Below are 23174 nucleotides of genomic sequence, written 5' to 3' on the forward strand. Positions count from 1 at the left end.
AAGATGGCCTTTACACCAGACAATTCAGATTCTACGAGGGAGAAATGATCATATGCTTTGGTCTGTGCTGACAGTATAGTTACTGTTGATAGGGCAAGATGTGCTGCCAATATTAAGGACTTTTAGGGCTTCTGCACACGTACGGATTTGATTTGCGGAATCCGGGGCCAGCAGCCGCCCCCGGATTAAGCAGTAAACACTGCCCATAGCCTCCTACAGAGACCCGCTGCTTCCTGCACACAAGCAGAAACAAACTGCAGTTTCAGCTCGCGGCAGAAAAATCGCAGCATGCTTCATTTCTGTGCAGTTTCCGCCTGGATGAATTCCATTGAAGTCAATGGAAGCCATCCGTCCCCTGGCCATTCTGCAATCATCATTACATAAGGGTCGCAGGATCCGCGTAGCCACCTAGGAAGGGCACTGCATAATCTGAAATCTGCATGAATGCTGGCACTAAGAGGAATCCGGACAGGTAAGCGGGGTCACCGGCCGGGCACAGGGTCAGATCCCGCTGTGGGGATTGGACCCTGTCGTGTACAGGAGGCCTTAAAAACTTAGGTTTCCCTTTGCTCTTATCAGCTAATTTATGACCACAAGAAAGTTAATCCTTGCTGTGGTCATAAATTAGATGACAAGAATGTGTTGGAGAGAAGAGATAAGGGCTAAAAACCTAACACCAGTCCAGCCTCATTGCCAGTTCTTCTTTGGAGACTCAGGCCGCAGTGTCCTATATACAGTCACATGTTGAAGCTGCAGGAAAAAAAAATGTTGGAAAATTTTTTAATTAAACACTGTTGCAAAAAGAATTGCCAGACCAAAATATACGCATTTAGGTAAAAAAAACGTGCCCCTCAAAAAGGTGTCCAAAGCCTTCAAAGAGGTTTTCCTGGCAGCGACAGCTGTCAGTGCCAGGCTACATTAGCGTCAGAGTTTAGCGGAAGCTGCTGCTCCAACCCGTGTAGTGGTCAGCAGTTGTAATAGCAGGCGCAGCTCTCAATTTTTAATGAGAGCTATGCTTGCAATTATGAGCGCCAGCCAATACACGGGTTGGAGAAATGGCTTCCACTTCAACTATGGCATATCCTAAAACTGACAGACAGCACTGCCTGGAAAACCCATTTAAGACTGGACTTATTTATGCCATTTTGATGCAGTTTATGATATAAGTTTTTGACCCGAAGTTAGATGTGGATCAAAAAGGTTGAGGGAAGACTGATAAATCTCCTCTGTTTTGCACCCATTCCTATACTTTGACTTAGAGACAGGCACCAAAAACTGCATCAAAGTAAGCATGTGAATCTTGCCAAAAGTGGATTTTGTCTGATGCAGACAACTCCTTAGAAATTACCCTATTAGGGTACTGTAAAGTATAAGAAAGTCCCTCAATCTGAACCGCTTTTAAAAGGTCTTATCTGCGGCGGATATTTGTAAATCGCATCTCTGCTTGTAGAGATGGCGTATGACTGCGAGTGTACAGCGCATGCCTGCACAGCACACACACGGTCATGCAAGGGTAGCTTTTTTTTAATTCCCCGCTCCGTTTCATAGCAGAGTTGCATATGAAAACACTGCCCATATGCAATGTATTGCATATGGATGCCATTGCATATGCTGCCTACACATATGTAAAGGGATTACATGCTGCGTGGTACACAGAGAAAGAGCATGCAGCAATCTATTTCTCATTTGTACCGACACACAGGGTCTATACGCACATGTGCATGGAGCAATGAAAGTCCAGTGACTTTTATTAAATCCATTCAACACGTATGACACAGCCGTGCCAAGCCGCTGACGTGAGCCTTGAGCAAGAGAGAAGAAATATTGCAAAGAATAATCTTCACTCTCGGAAAATCAGTCAAAAAAAAAAGAAAAACTGCTTTGCACCTTTATTGATTTCACTGGGATGCAATATAACACTACTAATCACATCAGATCTCTAACAAAAGTCATGTGCTCATCATAAACCTGGTCTCATCTGAAGAGAATGGGGCATCAGTGCCGGAGCTGCCAATGATGATGTTCTCTGGCAAATGCCAAAAGAGCTGCACAGTGCTGAGCAGCGAGCACAAGTCCCACAACAGGACATTGGGTCTTCATGCCATCCTCATGGAGTCCGTTTCTGACAGTCTGCTCAGACCAGTAGCACGCTGGAGGTCACTGTGTAGGGCTCTGGTAGTGTTTCTCCTGTTCCTCCTCAAACAAGTCCAGAAATACCAGCCCCTGATGCCCTTCTCAGTCCCGTTTAGCTCTCCTTGTTTAACAGCCCATGTCCTGATATCAGCCCCATGTGCAGAGACTGTGCAGGGAACCGTAGCAGACCTCCGAAGCACTTTAAGTTTGAGCAGCTGAATCCCCCATACACATCTAGTGCAGTCTGCAGGCTGTTTGCTTAGAAGCAGTGTATGGATTTCTCATAGCAACAACCCTATGCAGACAAGTAGTGATACTAGAAGAAACGGTTTGTAGGAAAACTAACTTATTAAAAAGTTACTTAAAGGGGTTGTCTCGCGAAAGCAAGTGGGGTTAAGCACTTCTGTATGCCCATATTAATGCACTTTGTAATATACATCGTGCATTAAATATGAGCCATACAGAAGTTATTCACTTACCCACTCCATTGCTGGCGTCCCCGTCTCCATGGAGCCATCTAATTTCGGTGTCTTCTTGCTTCTTTAGACGCGCTTGCGCAGTCCAGTCTTCTGCTGTGTGCTGGCGCCGGAGAGCTGGTCTGCGCGTTGTCATCGTAGCTCCGCCCCGACACGTGGTGCCGATCAGCCAATTAGGTGGCTGTAATCGGCAGTGGAACGCAAGGAAGGAGAAGACAATCCATGGTGCACCATGGGAGAAGACCCGCGGTGCACCATGGGAAAGGACCGGCGGCCATCTTTTAAAGAAGATGCTGCGCGAACGGAGATGCAGGTAAGTGATTTTTTAAAAATAACTAACGGAATTGATTTTAACGGGGCAGAATGCGGGGGTAAGTTAAAAATAAAAAATTTGGATTTCGCCGCGGGACAACCCCTTTAATATCTCATATTTGGATGAAATCTACAAAGAAACAAAAAGTATGAATACCATTTTAAAAAAAAAACCCTGTTGAAATTCTAGAAGTAATTTATTGTTTCTAAACTTTACAGAATAAAAGGGAAAAAAATCTGAGTGGTGTAGGCATCTCTTCAGAGCCGTAAATACTAACACCATACCTTGGCCAATAGTAAAATTGGTCTGATTTGTGTTGACCTTTTACTTAAAGGGGTTGTCCCGCGAAAGCAAGTGGGGTTATACACTTCTGTATGGCCATATTAATGCACTTTGTAATGTACATCGTGCATTAATTATGAGCCATACAGAAGTTATTCACTTACCTGCTCCGTTGCTAGCGTCCCCATCTCCATGGTGCTGTCTAATTTCAGCGTCTAATCGCCCGATTACACGCGCTTGCGCAGTCCGGTCTTCTCCCTGGTGAATGGAGCCGCTCGTGCCGGAGAGCTGGTCCTCGTAGCTCCGCCCCGTCACGTGTGCCGATTCCAGCCAATCAGGAGGCTGAAATCGGCAATGGACCGCACAGAGCCCACGGTGCACCATGGGAGAAGACCCGCGGTGCATCGTGGGTGAAGATCCCGGCGGCCATCTTAGTAAGGTAAGGAAGAAGTGGCCGCAGCGCGGGGATTCGGGTAAGTACTAAACGTTTTGGTTTTTTTTACAAATGCATCGGGTTTGTCTCGCGCCGAGCGGGGGCCTATTGAATAAAAAAACAAAACGTTTCGGCGCGGGACAACCCCTTTAATGCATCTTATTCAGCACTACAATCAAAAGTTTATTGGGTAACTTTGTGCTGTCTTAGTAAATGTCTCGGAATGCTGTCAGAGTTTTGTTCATGTCTGTTGGCAGAATGTCTCAACACACACAGCCTATGAAACAGTTTTGCAAAACAGTCAAACAGAGGCTGAACAGGTACATCAGAGGCAACAGCAAAGCACTTGGAGCTCACTAGTAGCTGCATGGAAAAGGAGAGAAGCAGATGTCAACTAAGCGTTACACAAACCGTTCCACCCTGCACATTGCTAAATAGTAAAAAGAAAAATGAAGCTAAACTCAGAACATAGATTTAAAAAAACTGATAAAGCCTTTAAGAACATTCACTTTTTGTCCAAAAATATTAGAAATTGGTTTTAGCATCTAAATTACAGTACATTGTGTCAGGATTAGTAACAATAGTTTTTTTCCCCCATTTAGATTACTATCATCACATTTTGACACCCAATTTATAAATTATGCTTGGTCTTCCATGATTAGGTCAGTTCGGCAAGTGTTAGGCCCATTCCTATCTACGTTAGGACTTTCAGTTTCTCTATTCCATCTGTGGAACAGGCAAACTGATGTAAGACCGAAATAAATAAAGCCAGCTTTTTTCCCTATCGATTTCAATAGTTTTTTTTTTCTATTTGTTCACTTTGCGTTTGTTCAGTTTGTTGGGTTTTGTTTTTGGTTTTTTTTAATTAAACAAAAAAATGCAGCAGCCTGCGACCATCAAAATCAATGGGGCACAAGAACGGATTTGTGCATTTACGTTTACCGCTTCCAAAAACGTAACAGAAATTATTTCCATAATACCAGCATTAACCCTTTGCAATTCAATTTTGGATTCAGGGTTTCCTAGGGGGCTTTCTCTTTCTGCTATTATACAATGACGCCATCTGCTGACTAGAGCCAGTACTGCGATATGGGACATGCTGGAGAGCCACACACACACACACACACACACACACACACACACACACACACAACAGAGCAGCCAGTAATATACAGTAAGAATACCCTGGCGACCGTCTTCCAACATCGGAGCTGTACATACAGCCTTCAATCAGAATGTCTTCAGATGTCAGACCGTGGATTGGAAAGGGTTAGAAAAAAATCTACCATACAATGCTATTCTGTGAATATTAAATTAGCATTAATAGATAAAATATAGATTTTCATTTTTAGTGGATCTCAGTCTTATCTAACAAGTTAATGAGGAGACATTGCAGACAAAAAAAAAAAGGAAAAAAAAAAGTCATCCTGAAATATCTATTGATGTTTGGATAAATCTTCCTTCTTGCTTCTGGGTAAACTACAGCAAAAAAGGTTCTGATAGATTGCCTGCTTCAACATCAGCACCACAAAAGACAATAGACTGGAGACCAATGAAAAACAACAAATGAATCTCACTAAGTCAGGGGGCAGTCTCACAACTGGATTTATCTGCATGAATTTAGACACTGGCTGAAGATATAACATCTGAAAACTATATGGAGAATTAAGAAAAGGCACCTTTTTCCATAGGGTCAACTTGCAGGAGCTCCAATGACAAAGATTCTAATCTTTCATTTCCAACCCGAATACATTTTGAAACTTTTCAAGGCCATTTTTTAACTCTGTCCATCAACACCTAAAGCTCCAGATCTCTACAGATTTAAGATCTGTTTATTGGCCTGGAAAGTGAACCCAACCTCAGTGTGTTATTGTTTTGTTTATAACTCAACAACCACGCTGTTCGAGTTTGCCAGCTTCCAAAACATGTCTGGACTCTAGGCTTTCATCCGTGAAGCAATGCACGCACTGTGATTTATACATTAAAGCAAAGCAGGCTTTTAACTGCATTCGTAAGCGTACTTCACACATCCAGGCAGCCAGCTGCTGAATTCAACATTTCTGATAAAGTATCAAATTCATAGGGAAAAATCTCAACAGCAACATTTTGTCACATGTACTTCAATGTACGGGTACATTCATATACTATGTAACTGCCTGGAGCACATTTGCAGCAAATTTTCAAAAGACAAACTGGGCAAAAAAAAAAATACCCTATATATTTTACCTATGGCAGGACCTAATGGGGGTGATGTATGACACGGGAATTCAGATAGGATCAAAGGAAAGAACACAGGGCATTCGTTTTCTCTACAGTGTTCATTGAAGATATGTTCACATGCTGAAAATCCATAGAAAAAGCTGCAGCAAATCCGCTGAATATCCACTTGGTGTGGAAGCGCGGCGCACCTACCGCAGATTTCACTCATTGCACTGCAAAGAAGACCTGCAGCGTAGATTGACAAGCTTTTCTGGTCAAGAGATAACAGAATTTTGTATAACTAAATTAGCAAACTGTAAAATCCTATCACATGTGCTGCCCATGATTCTTGTACTGTATAAGCCTAAGTAGCTTTTCCATTACTGTATAAGTTCCTTTAGTTTGGGGGCATATGCCACCATTTTCAAACTGACCTTCGAAGAATCTATAAACAAACACCGATAATTGTGATTGTATGTGATGCCAAAAGCTACAGAAAGAGAAAGCGCCTTCTTCAGAATGAACTGCACAGTGCATTGTTGCCAGCAGTGAACGTAAGGGCGCTTTTACAATTAGGCCACTCTCACACACGCCGCTTCCATTACAGCTGCTGCCGGCCCCACTTAAAATAATGGTGCTGCGACATGAGGTTACGCAGCCATGCAGCGATTTGTCTCCCGCGTATTCAAATGAATGGAGTTCATATTTATGTGAGCACAGGCAAGATTATCGCTGGGATAATGGAGGCGCTGAGGTGCTCAACGGTCGTCCAGTGTAAAAAGACTCTTAATGACGTTCACATTTTCTGCAATGCAATTTAATTGTTCTAACCTGCAAGCCAATAGGGTGCTTTAGGGTGAATACACACACAGGCAGATTTGAATTGCGGATTCCGGAATGGGCGACCGCCCCCTGATTCCGCAGCAAATGCTGCCCATAGCCTGTAATGCAAAAATGATTCTTCAGTGACATGTTCCTCTTGGATGAAAAAAAACGCAAGAGCATGCTCCATTTTCCTGGAGATTCTGCAGACACCTTCAATTGAAATCAATGGAGGCCATCCAACACGTGGCTCGTCTGCAATTGACATTGCAAACAGGCTGCGGATTCCACAGGAAAAGCAGGAGGAGTTTAAAAAAAAATGCTCAAGTCTAACAGCGAGCCATGCGGACCATCCACAGTACAGAAAAGAAGAAGAAAATAAAAGGTACACGCGGATGCTGTATTTCAGATCAAGTTCTTCACAAATTCACAATCAATTGGTGATGAGCCTGCCAAAGCGTTCATGTGTGATCCATCTACATCACTTTCCATTGTGCATTTGAGGGGGTTCTGGTTTCCATCTGCAACTTGCAAACATAAACCAATCTCACATTTGCAATGCCCTATTCATGTTCAGCACAACAAAGTTACGTAAGATTACTTGGCCTCAATTCCAAAAATACAAACATTCAAATTTTTATAGAACAGTGAAGTGTTTTAATATAGTACCGCATTGCAGGCATATTACTGATGATACTACAGCAGTAAATCAGTGTTAAAGCCTCTTTCATGCGATTTTCTAGCATCAGTGATGCTTTTTCTTGTGAAAAACCGTGCATGCATCGCTGCTACCCGCGATTTTCTCACACAATAAAATAGTGCGATTTTCTCACGAGAAAGTTAATAGGAGTTTCTAATGTTAACAATGTAGCACATAGCATGAAAATCACAAGGAAACATGGGCTACAAAAGATAGCACATCGCAAAAATTAGAGCATGCCGCAATTTAGTTTTTTCTCACAGCATAGAATCAGTGAAAACATAGCTAATGTGAAGGAAACCATTGAAAAGCTTGGGTGTCACAAAACATGTTTTTGGAAGTGCTGTCGATCCACTGAAAAATCGCGCGATTTTGTAGCCCATGTGAAACAGACCTTACAGATCAATATCTGATTAGTATTGTTTATCAGTTTTTTGAAAGCAAAAAAAAATATATAATAATCAGGCATGGCAAGAAAGAAGATGTATTCATGTTTGCATTGCATTTTTTATGTGCTCACGATCCAATCCTGGTCTCAGCCTAAAGCTGGGTTCTCACATGACGGAAATCCTTCGGCTTGGCCACACCAAAAACCACGAGATTTTAGCGGGAGAGCCACTGCTTAAAAACCTGCGGCATTTTGCCACGGGTTTTGGAGCATTTCGGCCGCTGGCAATCCACTGCGGCTTTCTCTCCCCAAAGAGGAGTGAGGGCGCAGCGGGGAAAAAAAAAACAAACACAAAAAAAGAATTGACATGCCGCGGAATTGAATTCTGCACGGCATGTCTGTCTCCGCACGGCTTTGCCGTCCTGTGCGGACAAGATTTTTGCAAAATCTCGTCCACATGGCTGGCTAATCCCAGGATTAGGAGCCATGGACGGAACTGCCGCACGGAAATTCCACGGCAATTCAGTCCTGTGTGAACCCAGCCTAAAGGGGTTTATCCCACGGAGACAACTCATACCCCATTCTTGGGGTTCATTTGCCTTTAAAAAAAAAAAAAAAAAAAAAGGAACAAATGTAGCATGTCCAGAAAAAAAAAAACCAAAACTTTACAATGCAAAGTGTAGTTATCTCCAGGGATCTGGGCAGATGAGAGGATCCTGCTACAGAGCTGTCAATCAAACTACAGCACAAACACTGGGTACAACCCAACAACGGTAAGAGAAGTTTTTTTCTTCTTCTTAATTTTAAAGAGAGAAATCATTTTATTAATACTAAGTAGATAACAATTTCTCAGTACATTTCCCTTTGCAAAATTATTTAAGCCACCTAACAAGTTAAATGAGTCACTTGTAAAATGCGTCCCGCAGAGTCCATTGGTGATATTATTTTACCCAACACATGACCCATAAACTGAACTTTCCAAAATGGAACACTCTCTGACACTTGTCATTGATACACTGAGCCGGCTACTCCTCACAGCTGTCACAACAGCTCCCCAGAATGTTCCATTCATTGGCAACTCTTCCGAGAATTCATATATCACACAGCCGAATCAGAGGAGACCTGAGTAGTAGAACTACTTGCCATCGACACTAAAAAAGAAAATATTGTTCTTATCGCATCACAACTTGAAGATTATTACCGAGGGCCATTATATAATTTGACAAAAAATAATTTGCGCTCTACTATTATCTGGAAGGTTACAGCAATTATGAGAGTTTGTAACCAAATCTTTCTGAGATTAGATATCAGGATGTAGCTGAAGAACGCATAAACACACACTGTGCAGAACGCCGCGACAAGCTTCCCTAATTTATTTAAATGCTGACCATTCTCAAGTATTAGGTGCTCAGTACTACTTGGGAAAAATAGTTAGCAATTTTGATGCAAAAAAATAGCGCAATGTACAGTCCTATTCTTGCCTTCAATAAAACAAAAAAAGCTCCAAGAGAAACTGCAAGAGCCCATTATAAATTAATGGAGTCTATCGGGATCTGTTTGGCTCCTCTTGATAACGAATCAAGAATAGCCGAGTTGACCCATATAGGGATCACTCACACGGGTGTATGCGGCACACGTATTTTTCACAAGAAATAGGCGGTGCTAAAAGCCCATTGAATTCTATAGGGCCACTCTCACATGTTTTTTTTCTTTTCCCACACGCATAATAAAGCACAGCCTATTTGGTGCAGGTTATGTGGGTAATACTCACCCATAAGCAATGCGATTTTAGCATCACATGCATATTTGCTGTATACTGTGTATTTTAGGCACATGAAAAACACGGGTGAAATACGCCTATGTGAGTGAACAGAGCTTCAACCAAGTTGTAAGTAAAACCTATGCAAAGATTTTACAGCCAATGAAAATATATTTCTGACACAAGATTACACTTTTTTTTTAAAGCAATAAAATTGAGGAACTTATAAAAACGGAAAAGGTGTTATATTATTACTAGAGATGAGTGAGCGTACTCGGATAAGCACTACTCGCTCGAGTAATTTGCTTTATCCGAGTATCGCTGTGCTCGTCCCTGAAGATTCGGGTGCCGCTGCGGCTGACAGGTGAGTTGCAGCGGGGAGCAGGGGAGAGCGGGCGGGAGAGAGGGAGAGAAAGATCTCCCCTCCGTTCCTCCCCGCTCTCCCCTGCAGCTCCCCGCTCCGTGCCGGCACCCAAATCTTCAGGGACGAGCACAGCGATACTCGGATAAAGCAAATTACTCGAGCGAGTAGTGCTTTTCCGAGTACGCTCGCTCATCTCTAATTATTACTAATGGTTATAGCTTCATATACTCAATTCTCTGTAAGAGCATCTGCCAAGGACTTGCCTGTGTGCCCCCAGTTTATAAGTGGCAGACTATATGGAGTTTCAACTAACAGAACATATTGGAGTCACAGGAAAACACACAAAAAAAAAAAAAGTTTTTGATGGCAATTGCATCTTTAAAGAGGTCTTAATTAGAGATGAGCGAGCGTACTCGGATAAGCACTACTCGCTTGAGTAATTGGCTTTATCCGAGTATCGCTGTGCTCGGGTCTAAAGATTCGGGTGCCGCTGCGGCTGACAGGTGAGTCGCAGCGGGGAGCAGGGGAGAGCGGGCGGGAGAGAGGGAGAGAAAGATCTTACCTCCGTTCCTCCCCGCTCTCCCCTGCAGCTCCCCGCTCCGTGCCGGCACCCGAATCTTTAGACCCGAGCACAGCGATACTCGGATAAAGCCAATTACTCGAGCGAGTAGTGCTTATCCGAGTACGCTCGCTCATCTCTAGTCTTAATTTAATTCATCATGTAACACCAGAGGAAACATGGTCAACATAATTGTTAAATTAGAAATAGATGACCTTTAAGCCGGGCTCACATGGACGGGTTGGTTTGCGCAAGCACATTTCCACAGCGAAAGATCTGCAATACATTGTGGAAAGAAGCGTATTGCTGGCGGAACACGCGCATCCATTGACTTTAATGGAGGCCATCCACGCAAAAGCCGAGGTAAAATAGAACATGCTGCGATTTTTCTTCAGCTCGCAGAATACGCAATTCGTACCCACGAGTGTGAAGGAAAATTCAAAAAACACATGCCTTTCAATGCCCGTGTTTTATCAGGGATCTTCTGCACGGTCGGCCATGAGAGATTTTGCAATTAAAATCCATTTGTTTTATATCACATCCGCATGCATTTATTTGCCCTGTGGATGCTAAGGCATCGCTATGGGCTTTTGGAAATGCGGATCTCCCACGCAGGAGACGCACGCTAATTTTCCAATTAAAATCCACACGAGGACATTGGGCCTTAGACTCAGATTAAACATAAAATTCTAGTTGAAATAGTGCACAAATTTGAGCAACATTTGATCCTGATGGAGCCTGTTCTAGTCAATGAGGTCCATCCAACAATGTTTGGGTCTGGCATATACCAGATCTGGCACTTGCTGCTTGCTTCTAGGACAGAATCAAGTAATGAAAAACTTTGTGCCGCTGTGAACCAAGCCTCACAAAACACTGTCACTTCCAAAATTAATATATAATCCAAAACTGCTTGCACTCTATGACCCTTAAATTTCCAGAAAATTCCATACGGCTCATCAAGTAAAGCTTGCCAAGCGGTCAGTCCAGAAGAATCAGAGAAATGCCAGTCCCTGGAGGAAATCATCACTATTAACCAACACAGAGTTGTTACATGCCATTACTGTAACTCGCAGTGCTCTAAACTAGACAGGCAAACTTTCCAGTTAGTCATGCAGTAATTAGCACTGCAAAAAAAATTCTATTACTAAAGGCTCATTTATGCTAGAGGCACATATTTCCCAAAATTTCAGAGGTAATGTTATGTTACACCTACCAAAATATGGCCATGCTTGTAAAGGAATTTAGCAGAAATTTACGGGACATTCAGTCATGACCTCAGTGCCCGATCATAATATGGCCAGAAGTGGAAGCGCACTATACAATTCCAGTTATTTATAATAAAAGGGAAAAATAGTTTCCGTAAGTCTGGCTGCGCAACTTCACTTCAGCAATTAAGGCGGAATGCAGACGGCCAGGTGGGATTACGACGAGATTCTCGAAGCGGGATGCGACCCGTGGCTTACCTGTTTGGCGTCTTCGATCTGCGGATATGCCAACTGGCACACAGCCCGGACATGCGCAGTGCAGAGCTGGCGCGTCAGCGACGGAGAGGCTCACACTAAAATAGGACATGCTGCAATTTTTTCATCGCGCGACTTTTCCATGATGAAAATCACGTCTGTCAGCATAGGATTGCATAAACCAATGTAATCCTATGGCAGCGTGCAACGGCGGAAATTCCAAGCGGAATCTTGCTGCGGAATTTCCGCCCAAGTGCATTCAGCCTAAGAAGGAAACCATTCATGTAGCGAATGTGTAACCTAACAGGGCAAAAACACAAACCTATTCTCATCAAAAAAAAAAAAAAAAAGAGAAAAACAAGGAAAACCGCCACAAAACAAGCTATTAGTATGCGCCCTCATAGGTCACGAAATCTCTTATAACAGAAAATGCTTTCCCAATTCTGCTGCTGTGAGAGATGGGGGAGTTTATAACAGCTGATTGGATTAGAGCTAGCTCTAATTGTAGCCGTTTAACTGCTTACATGTATGGTAGCCCAAGAGACACAGAATAAAAATAAATAAATGGAAACACTTAAGCCACATGTCCACGGGAAAATATCCGCAGCAGATCACCCACACGCGTGATCCGCACCCCATAGGGATGCATTGGACACCTGCAGGTAATTAAATACCTGCGGATGTCATTTTCCCCTGAGGCGTGGATTGCATGTGCGGGAAAACACCCGCAGCATGCTCCATTTTAGTGCGGGGCTCCCGTAAGCTTCTATTGAAGCCTACGGAAGCCGTCCGAATCCGCGGCACACCCGCAGCTGAATTTCTGCTCTGCTGCGGGAGCGCAGGAGTTATTAAAAAAATAAAAAAGTGCATGGCACATCATTGAATGGCTGTGATTGGCTAACGCAGTGCCAGCTTTCATGTGCTGAGTTAGCCAATCAGAGCATTAGCTTTCAGGAGGCGGGGCATTCAAGCCCCGCATCCAGAAAGCAATGCTCTGTCAGCGAGGAGGAGGGAGAGACAGCCTGCAGCAGTTCCGCAGAACGCCGCGGGAGGTGAGGTTTTTTTTTTTTTTTTTCTTTACTGGTTATACCCGGCGCATAAGACGACCCCCGACTTTGGAGAAGATTCTCCTGGGTTAAAAGGTCTTCTTATACAACGGAAAATACAGTATGTTCTTTTATTCTCATCTAATACAAGCAGAGTTGCTAGAAAACTCTATAAGGCTGCCTGTTCACGGCCAAGGCGAAATATCGCTAGCGACATAATCGCCACGGGAGAGCAGGGGGGAGAAATGACAGGCTCACCGCGGATAATTCGCAGCATGGCGCAATTTGAATCCCGTGAGCGAATCGCTAATCCCTGTTCGTGGGCGTCGGGTTGCGCTTTCCATAGTTCGCCTATGCTAAGAGTTTACTGTGTTACTCGAGACCGGATTATCACCGCGGGTAAAGCAATGACAACTCGCCCGTGGACAGGCAGCCTTATGCTTTCTCAGATCAGATCAGTGGCAAAAGATAACCCGGCCGCCAAAAGACAGGATGGCTGATACTGTTAGAGCTGATACTGGCATGGATATCACACAACTGAAAGAAGCCGTACAAACCAAAAAACATGGAGGGAGCACGCCTTTAGGGTTGCCGAAAGTCGTGAACGACTAAACGGCCAACAACGACAACATTCTTAAGAAAAGGAGTTGAAAAAAAAAAAAAAAAAAAAAATTATATATATATTATATATATATATATATATATATATATATATATATATATATATATATATATATATATATATATAAAAAAAGTCGTACACGCAGCAATTCAAAAGAATGGAGTTCATATTTACAAGAGTTTCGCGGTCGTGTGTATGTAGCCTTAGACTTGTGTCACATGAACGCATTTGCACGCGCAAAACGCAGTGAATAAAACCTATTGATTTTAACGGGTTTATTCACATAAGAGTATTTTGTGTGCACATTTCATTCACGCAAAATAGGCAGCATTCTTTATTTTCCTGCACATTTGCACAAGAAAATAAGGCACAAATTGAATTAATTAAATTACCGTATTAGCCAACCCGAGTATAAGCCGAGTCAATAAGTTTTACCACAAAAAACTGGTAAAACTTATTGACTCGAGTATAAGCCGAGCTATACTCGAGTATATACTGCGTTAAAAAAACCCTCCATACTCACCTTCCAGCCAGGATCTGTGTCTGTGCGGCAAGCGGCTTGAATTCTCCCTGCTGTCCTCTGTCAGTACTGTATAAGTAAGCACTGTGATTGGATCGAGTGCCAGCCAATCACAACCGGCGCTCAATCCAATCACAGCGTTGACAGCGGGGCATGACAGAGCCGAGCAGAGAGTACAGCGGGGAGAATTCAAGCAGCTTACCGCATCGCCGCCGGAAACACAGGAATTCAAACAGCTTGCTGCACCACCGCCGGGGACACAGATGCTGGCTGGGAGGGGAGTATAGTGGGGGGGTGGGGGGGGGTTTAACCCTTCTTTGACTCGAGTATAAGCCGAGGGGGGCTTTTTCAGCACAAAAAAAAATGTGCTGAAAAACTAGGCTTATGCTCGAGTATATATGGTAACTGCTCATTTCAATGAATGGGAGCATGGCCGCATGTTTTTTTTGTGAGTTAAGTACAGTAAAACACGTACTTGTGCGCAAATAGGCAACGCCTATGTGACGCCAGCCTTAAGTTCTCACTCTTCCTTATTGCCATTAATTGCTCAACTTCCAGGATCAGTTCACAAAAGCTTGGCACTAGTGAGTGGCATATACCCTACTGCTGCCTTTTTCCATATTGGGATCAATAATCCCTATTTCCACATTCTTCGAAGCTCCTTTTGGGTGCAAGTTACCTTCTGTTTTATGTACACCATAGAAGCCAGTTCATTTCAAATCTGATTATATGCTCCACCAGAAAGGAAAGACTTCTAAGCTTTAAACCTCACATAAAACACATCTTAAATAACATCCATTTCCAGGAACAGCATTCGCAAAATGTTTCAAAGGAAAAATGAAGAATCTCAAGAAGGTGAGACAGTGCTGGAAAATGATCAAAATGTCCTGGGGAAAATGTGAGAATTCGCAGAGCAGCCACACATATTATGTAAGCTTCATCAAGGCAAACGTGCAGGAGGTTATTCTAAGGGTCTGGAAGGACACACAAGTTGTAGATGGTTCTGCTCCCCTCCATCACCATCACTTTGGTGTCTTCTCACATAGCTCCTAGTTTGGTGTCAAAAGGCTATCAACAGCAATAGCAGCAGACTCATAAAATCACAGTGACTGATGGTCGGATCAATTACAGATTTGCAGACCACTTTAAACATGATAAACAAGTTAAGATATATGGGCTCCATATAATATAGCGGACAAACAATTAAAGCAGGGATTAAGTATTTCCCCCTGTGGCTATAAATAATAATTTTTACTGGTTGTTTAACACACGTTTGAACCCAAAAGTACCCAAGCAGAGAAACAGGTACAAAACAAATATGCTTCACTGTTCTTGAGTGCACAGAAAACGCAACCAGCTGTAACAGAGAAACCTTTCAAATCATTACATTTTTTAAAAAGACTATGGGGCTAAGTATTGTAATGTGGTGCAAATTGCACCAGAAAACTGTCTAACATACTTTGCACCACATTTACTAAGTGTTTGAGAGATTTATGGACCCAATTTTGGCTTTGTTCAACAAATAGGCGTTCCTTCATGAAAAGGAGGCGTGACCTGAATTGTGCAATTGCACCAAAAATTTGGCTCCATTTTTGCCATAAAGTAAACTAAATAAGTCTAATTTCACAAGGGATAGAACAATATGTCACAATAAGTTTTTTCATGGCTCGATAGCAAGCTTGGAAGTGTGCAATTTCCCTGCGGATGCGAGGTGTTTTCGTGTCAAAAACATCATTTCACTTCAAGGAAGAAGCGAACCACAAGCATGGCTTTCAGCAACGCCAGAGGATTGGCAAGGGTTTCTTATTTTTTCTTCAATGGGAAACCTTGCATCGCATTGTATGCACTTCATACACCGTGCAAGGTTTTCCCCAGCCCCAATGAAAAGAATGGGTGATTCATTCTAAAGAATGCCCAAAGATAGGACATGCCGCGATTATTTCCCTGCACTGAGATGCAGGGGGTGGGAATCGCTCATTTCTCAGGCGATTTTCTAAGGCCTTGTGGAATCCGGCCTAAAAGATTATCTAAACTTAGACTAAACTAGTTTTAAACGCCGGGCTAAGGCCTCATGTCCACGGGCAAAAGAAGAATTAAAATCCGCAGCGGATTTTAACTCGTCTCCTGCCCGCGGATCCGCACCCCATAGGGATGCATTGACCACCCGCGGGTAGATAAATACCCGCGGATGGTCAATAAAAGTGAATTTTTAAAAAATGGAGCATGTAAAAAAACGCGACATGCTCCATTTTCGTGCGGGTCTCCCGCGGGGACGGCTCCCACAGGCTTCTATTGAAGCCTATGGAAGCCATCCGGATCCGCGGGAGACCTAAAATAAGAATAACTCACCCACAGCGGACCGGGCACGTCTTCTCTTCTTCACGGCCGGATATTTCTTGCTTCGGCTCGGCGAATGTGCCCGACGCATGCGCGTGGCACGCCGCCGACGTGCCGAGTTCATCCGCCGGCCGAAAAAGAAGATCCGGCCGTGAGAAAGAGAAGAGGTGCCCGGTCCGCTGCGGGTAAGTTAATTCTTTTAAATTGTTATTTTAAGCGCTCATGTCTGCGGGGCAGGAGGGACCCGCTACGGATTCTCCATGTAGAATCCGCAGCGGGCCTGATTTTCCCCGTGGACATGAGGCCTAAACGATTGACTTCAATGGGGCTTCTCAGTGTTCAAACGCGGCGTTTCCAATGCCATAGTTTTCGAACACTGTCTGCTGTAATGTTGGGGGAACGTTAAACACTGTTGTACGCATTTGAAAATTCAGTTCGAAAAGGCTTAAAAACGCTGCTTAAAACAGATACCTGGGTGAGAGCAGCCTTACTGTGATAGATCTAAATGCCATCTAGTTTGCACGGTCAAGATTTTGGACAGTATTAGTAAATAAGCCCCTATGACCAGTATATATTTTTTATTGCATTACCATAACTGTAAGACTGGAATCGCACATTTAGTTTTTGATGCAATTATAAGACAAGCACAGAAGGGGATTGCAAAAAATAAAACATTTAGAAAAAGAAAGAATGATACCTGTTATAACTTTTTTTTTTAATCTACTCCTATGTTTAACTTAAAAAAAAAAAAAGTTCCTTAGTCTCACTGCTCTTACAGTAAAGAACCCCTTTTCTTTGGGTAATCCCAAAATGGATATGAATGCCGGATGGCGTAATGAATTGTAAACAATTATTTTTATTTTATTTTTTAAGTTAAAAGAGAAAAAAATGAAAGCAGATGATAACTGACTAAACTGAACTGAGGCTCAAAAAAAAACAAAAAAAACCATTGAAATCAATGGGCAGTTTACTTTCTTTTCCACTTTTCATGCTCTTCTGACGAAAAAGCAGAAATGAAAACAAAAATGCTGATGTGAACGCGTACTTCGAGGCCTCTTCTAAAGCGTGCACTATCCCTTTATGTATACCATCTCCCTTATTTGCATATTACCCAGATGAGCGTGCATGGCCATTTGAGTATCCTCACTCACCGTCTAGGTGTTCTCCCGAAGGAGAAAAGATAGTATTTCTGACCCCCATCCCAGGCTTCTCACTTGCAAAGCCAGACTCCTACTGTACACTGATGAAGGGCAGAAACCCTGAAACAGATGTATGTACATGGAGTCTGTCTTTGCTCTTAATTCCCGGGCATTATTACAAGGCTTGTATAAAAAGTCTGACTTTGGCTTGAAGGAATGCTGCATTTCAATAAGTGGCACTGTGGAGTATTTATTCCATCTCCCTTATTTGCATATTACCCAGCGTGCATGGCCATTTGAGTTGCCTCACTCACCGCCTGGGTGCTCTCCCTAAGGAGAAAAGATAGCGTTTCTGACCCCCTATTGCTTTATTTCTGAGTTCTGATTGTCATAGGTTGCCCAGTAAGTGGAGCACTTACCTACAAGCAAGTCTGCCACGTGTGAACATACCCTAATGTAAGTCTATCCAAATGCATTTTAGGAAAGCTGAGTTTCCCAGCAATTAATAATAAAGTGTGGAATGAATTTACATTGACACATTTTACTGTATGATACAGAAGCTGTAGAGAAGGACAGTAAAGATTATAGTGCAGGTTAAGTACATGTTTACTGCAGCTTCTATTTATGATATAATATTCTGGCAACATTACTTAAAAGAAAAAAAAGAAATTGCAGAACAAGGAATAGCTCACAATCCAACCTCGGTGACAACCCCGAACACAATCTGCACTGATCTGTTCTCCAAATATTTTATTACCTGTTGAACACACACATATGTCTTTCCAGTTATGTCATGTTCTGACAATAATCTTTCTGGCACTGCAGAGATCATGCCACCGGATTCTGTCAATCGCTTTTTCAGACTAGTTCCCAAGCATAATGCATGTTTAATAAAAAATATTTATGTCCGTGCTTTCCCCCTATCATTCAAACCAATTTAACAGGCCATAAAAAGACCTCTGTAAAAGCAGTGTGCTTGGTTTTCACCTAAAATAAGAAGGGTCAACAGAAAAAAAAAATTTTTAAAACATCATCCATGACTAAGTAGAACTGTACGGGTCTGCACTCAAATTTGAGTATAACAAAGTAATCTGGTCCCCTATTCCATGACTGTTTGTCTAAATACAAAGCACAGCATAGGCACGAAGCAAACATTTCCTTTAAGAGCGACTCTCCAGGCCTGGACAAACAAATATGGCAGTGGTACAATTTTATAATGTCTCCACCACAAGTGTGGGTGGAGACGTGGTGATTGGCTGTATTCGCCCAGTGTACGCTCACACGTTTCTGATTGGGTGGTTGCTGAAAGGTCCTAGCAGTGTGGCGACAGAGTTTTGCCTGGGATGGAGGGTTAGGGTTAGTTTAAGTGTTAGGTTTAGATTATTAGTGTAATCCTAACACTGAAACAAACCCCAACCCTCTTTCCCAGGCAAAACTTCCACCCCAGGCAAAACTCTGTCCCCACACTGCTTGCACCTTGCCACCTACCTCACTTCATCTCATCTGCAGCCTCTAACTCCTTCCCTCCCACCCCCACCCCCAGGTGAGTGGCAGGACCTGAGAGGGCAAAGGTGCCGGAGTCGCAGAGGGAGCCAGGAGCCCAGGGAGGCCGAACATCAGTTCCATCAATCACTAACTGGGGGCATCACCTGGCTGTCAAGCAGCCTAACACTTGTTGACACCCACCATTTTCAAGGTCAACAAGATACAACAGTACTGAAGGCAGCACCAGCGACTCAGACTACCTGCGTATGAACACATCCCGAGAGGGCACATGGAGAAAGGTTTTCAGAGAAACTAGCCGTGTAACCTCTTGGTACAAAAGCCAAGTTTTATGTTGGACAATAGCTTTTTCCTTGGGTTACTGTTTTAATATATGGAGCTGCTGTGTTGCTGGTTGAAGACAGCTCTGTAAATTGTATAGTGGTTTCAAGTGGAAATGCAGATCGAGTCCCATTCACTTTAATGGTGCTCGGCCAGCTTTAATACTATAGACCACTCACTAAATGCTATATGGAGCTGTCTGCTTCCGGCAATACAGCAGTTCCTTACATTAGAACATTGGCCTGCGCGGCGAACCCCTCCAATTAGCCATTGATGACCTATACTGATGATCGTCCATCAGTAGTTAGAAGTAGACCAAAACCTTTAGGGCTCGTTTACATGAGCGTAGTTTTAGCATAGAATAGGTGCGCCAAAAAAAAACAAACCACCTATCATGCGCTAAAGATTGCTGTTAGTCCCTGCGGAGATAAGGGGAAACCCCAAGGGTTCCCTTAATCCCTGTGGGGACTATCAGGAGTTTACAATGGGACATTTGACGTGTGTTTCTGGGCAGCATGATTTAAATATCCCGCTGTAAGCAGCTCGGAATTCCTTTGGTCGGCAGAAATTCTCCTAATGACTTGTAATTAGAGATGATCGAGCATACTCGGTAAGGCGATCTACTCGAGAGAGCATCGAGAGAGTACCTGCTGGCTTGTCCCTGAAGATTCGGAGGGGCCACAGAGGTGAGCAGGGGGTTGCGGAGGGGATCGGGAGGGAGAGAGAGGGATGGATCTCTCACTCTCCTCCCCGCTCCCCCTCACTGCCCTGCGCCACCCCCGACCCCCGCGGCCCCCTTGAATCTTCAGGGACGAGCCAGCAGGTACTCGAAAAAGGCGATGCTCTCTCGAATATATCGCCTTCCCGAGTATGCTCGCTCATCTCTACTTGTAATCTTCTTTTCCTGCATGGGACTTTCCATAGACTCCTGCTCCCGTAGGAGTCAATGTAAACTTCTGCACAGCTCGCACCAAATATAGGCAAGTTTCTTTTATTCCACGCAGCACAGACCTTAGATGTAGGCATTGTAGCCACACATTATCTTTTGAAGGTGAGAGTTTTTTGCGCATCTAAAATTCCTTCATCTGAACGCTTATATAGGAAAACCATGGGTTCTATTAGAAGTGATCTTTTCACACGCCTATTATGCGTGAAAACGATGCCTGAGTGAATGAGGCTTTAATGACAGAATTTTTAATATAGAAGGTCCAGCTCAGTGGACCCCCCCCCCCCCCAAGTATTAACCAAGGGCTCCTTTAAATAGAACAATTTATTGTTCAAATGAGTCAACAAGGTCAGAGTTCACTTGTACAGCCTGTTTACACAGGCAGATAAATCGTTCGCTCACTTAATTGTTCAGTCGTGCACATTCACTGTATAAAATGATTAGTAAGCGAGCCAGTAATTATTTTCATGCTTGCATGAAATGAACAATAAGCAAATGAATTATCGTTTGATCGTTGGCTTTGTTTACACTGAACGATTATTGTTTAACTTCGAATGGTCCAGAGATTTTTTGAATGATAATTCTGTGTAAATAACTTAGCACATACGGTTCTTTGCTACAGGCTAGACGGGCTCTAAATAGGTTTGGGCATTTCACTAACAATAGCTGCATAAAGAGTGTGACAATAATGGAGAGTAGCTGACACCAAGAGAGTCGTTTTATCCCAGCCCTGGAGCTAGAAAGGGTTTACACGTATAAAACGCAAAAAAATGCTGTTGAGAGTGATACAATACAAATCATGGGCTATTGGCATCCTGTGTCACACGCGACAGCGACCAAACTGTTAAATAATCACCTCTCCTGGCTCCTTGCATCTACTACACTGGCAGCACTGGGTAAGGTTGCACAGGCTGCAGCTGGCAATGACAAAGCCTGACGCTCAAGCATTGAGATCTGTGATTGGCTGCAGCAGCCTGTGACATCCCATATTCAGGTTGGCTGCAGACAACCCCTTTAAAGAATGAACGTTAAGCCAACTTTTGATAGTTAGATCCATTTAAACTGCCAAAAATTGTTCTGTATATGAACAACTTCAACAATAACTTCATTATTGTTAACCATCTAAAATATTTTCCTGGTAATCATTACATCCAAAGTACAAAAAATGATCAGTTCATACCAATGGAAATTGGCTTTATTGCTCAGAACACTTATTGTTCATGCTTCCAAATTTTCTTTCTAAATACTATAATCGCATTGTTCATTTTAGTATTAGCCAAGAAAAATATATGGGCCAATGAATAGGCATATTAATTTCCCACGTTATGAAATTAGCAGAAACCACAAAGCAGCTATAGAACGTGACTAAGACCAGGTTCACACGGGCGTATGATTACCGCATATTACGCGTGCGCTGGTCACCCGCGTGACACACGGTAGTTCGCAGGCAATCACATTGCCTTATGGAGTTCCATTCACATTAGCATGCCAGAATTGCTTAACACACAAGCACAAAAAAGAATCCAGGATGTTCTATTTTGCCATGTAAATATGCGGGATAGAGCCCATTGTTCTCTGTGGACGTATGTGTGTGCGTGTGTGTACGAGCGACTATGTGCAACTACATTGTATAAAAGCAGCATGCATACTCGCCATTGCTTACCAGGATGCCTGTCCATGACAGCGTGCATAAGATACACTGTCATGCGCAGTACAATTTCACCACCAGGTGTGGCAGTACGCTGGGTCACCGCTGGCTCCACAGCTGTAAACAGCTAGGTGATCCACACAGCGTTTTACGCTTATGGACGTGTGAGCCCGGCCTAATGCAAATGCTAAGAGGTTGAATGACTTACCTGTACTCCATCCTTTAATTTCAGTATGCACTCCATAGTGTTAATGGTTATCACAACAGACTCTGACCCAAGCTTGGTCCATGGTACATGAATCCGTAACTCGTGTATGTGACCACTGAGAAATGTGAACGGAAGCTTTAGTTCCTAAAGAAATAAAACAAAGAAAAAAAATATCATCAACGGCCATATATAAACTTATAGACAAAACTAGAGATGAGCGAGCACGCTCGTCAAGGTCAGTTACTCAAGCGAGCCTCGTTTATCTCGAGTAACTGCCTTCTCCGAGCGTGCTCAGGGGGAGAGCGGGGGGGGGATGGGAGAAGTGATATCTTTCTCTTTTTATAGATTTCGTCTTCTGCATTCTTTACATGGCACTGTATAAAGAAACTGCAGTCCTAAGTACCACTAAGAGATTGGTCAGTGAGGCTTGACCGAGGGCTAAGGTCCCTTTTACACAGAACAATTCTAATTATCACTCAAATAATCATTGAAACATGGGAAAATGAATAAATCGTTGAAAAATCTAATGACGATCATCAGCCAGTGCAAACAGGCAGTCAACTATCTATTAGCAACTGCCTGTTCACTATGAATGGAGGCGTTTGGCTGGAAGAGATCTCCGTCCCGCTCCGCCTAACATTCAATAAGCGATTTTAGTTCCCTTGTGAAAGCATAAGAGCAATAATCATTGACATGGCGCTTGAGCACTCAACAATGAATCGCGTGTAGGAGTCTAAGCAGTCAATCCAGGCTCAGCAGCAGATCTCTCATTGAGTCTTTACGCCCCATTTAGATTGGACGACTGTCGTGCAAATGATGCCCGACACTTGTCCCTGCATGCACTAGCTTACGTGCTTTTGCACAGGAGCGAGTATCGTTGCTTCACAGCGGAGCGGTTGAAGGAGATTTCGCTCCTCATTCTCCAGTCACTTAACACACCGTCCACTCAGTGCTGAACAGCTACCATTTACACTGAACGATCATCATTCAGGATTT

The 23174-nt window shown here is 43.2% G+C and overlaps 1 protein-coding gene across 1 annotated transcript in view; it reads right to left on the reverse strand.

Moving 5' to 3' along the window:
• The window catches only part of VPS13B (vacuolar protein sorting 13 homolog B), a 968736-nt gene that overhangs the window by 929635 nt on the left and 15927 nt on the right, over positions 1–23174 (reverse strand). The window contains exon 3 of the mRNA XM_066578394.1: positions 22179–22322. Coding sequence (XP_066434491.1) covers positions 22179–22322 — 144 coding nt within the window. The remainder of the gene's footprint in view (positions 1–22178; positions 22323–23174) is intronic.

The sequence above is a fragment of the Eleutherodactylus coqui genome, chromosome 9 (genome assembly GCF_035609145.1).
Source record: "Eleutherodactylus coqui strain aEleCoq1 chromosome 9, aEleCoq1.hap1, whole genome shotgun sequence".
Classification (NCBI taxonomy): Eukaryota; Metazoa; Chordata; class Amphibia; order Anura; family Eleutherodactylidae; genus Eleutherodactylus; species Eleutherodactylus coqui.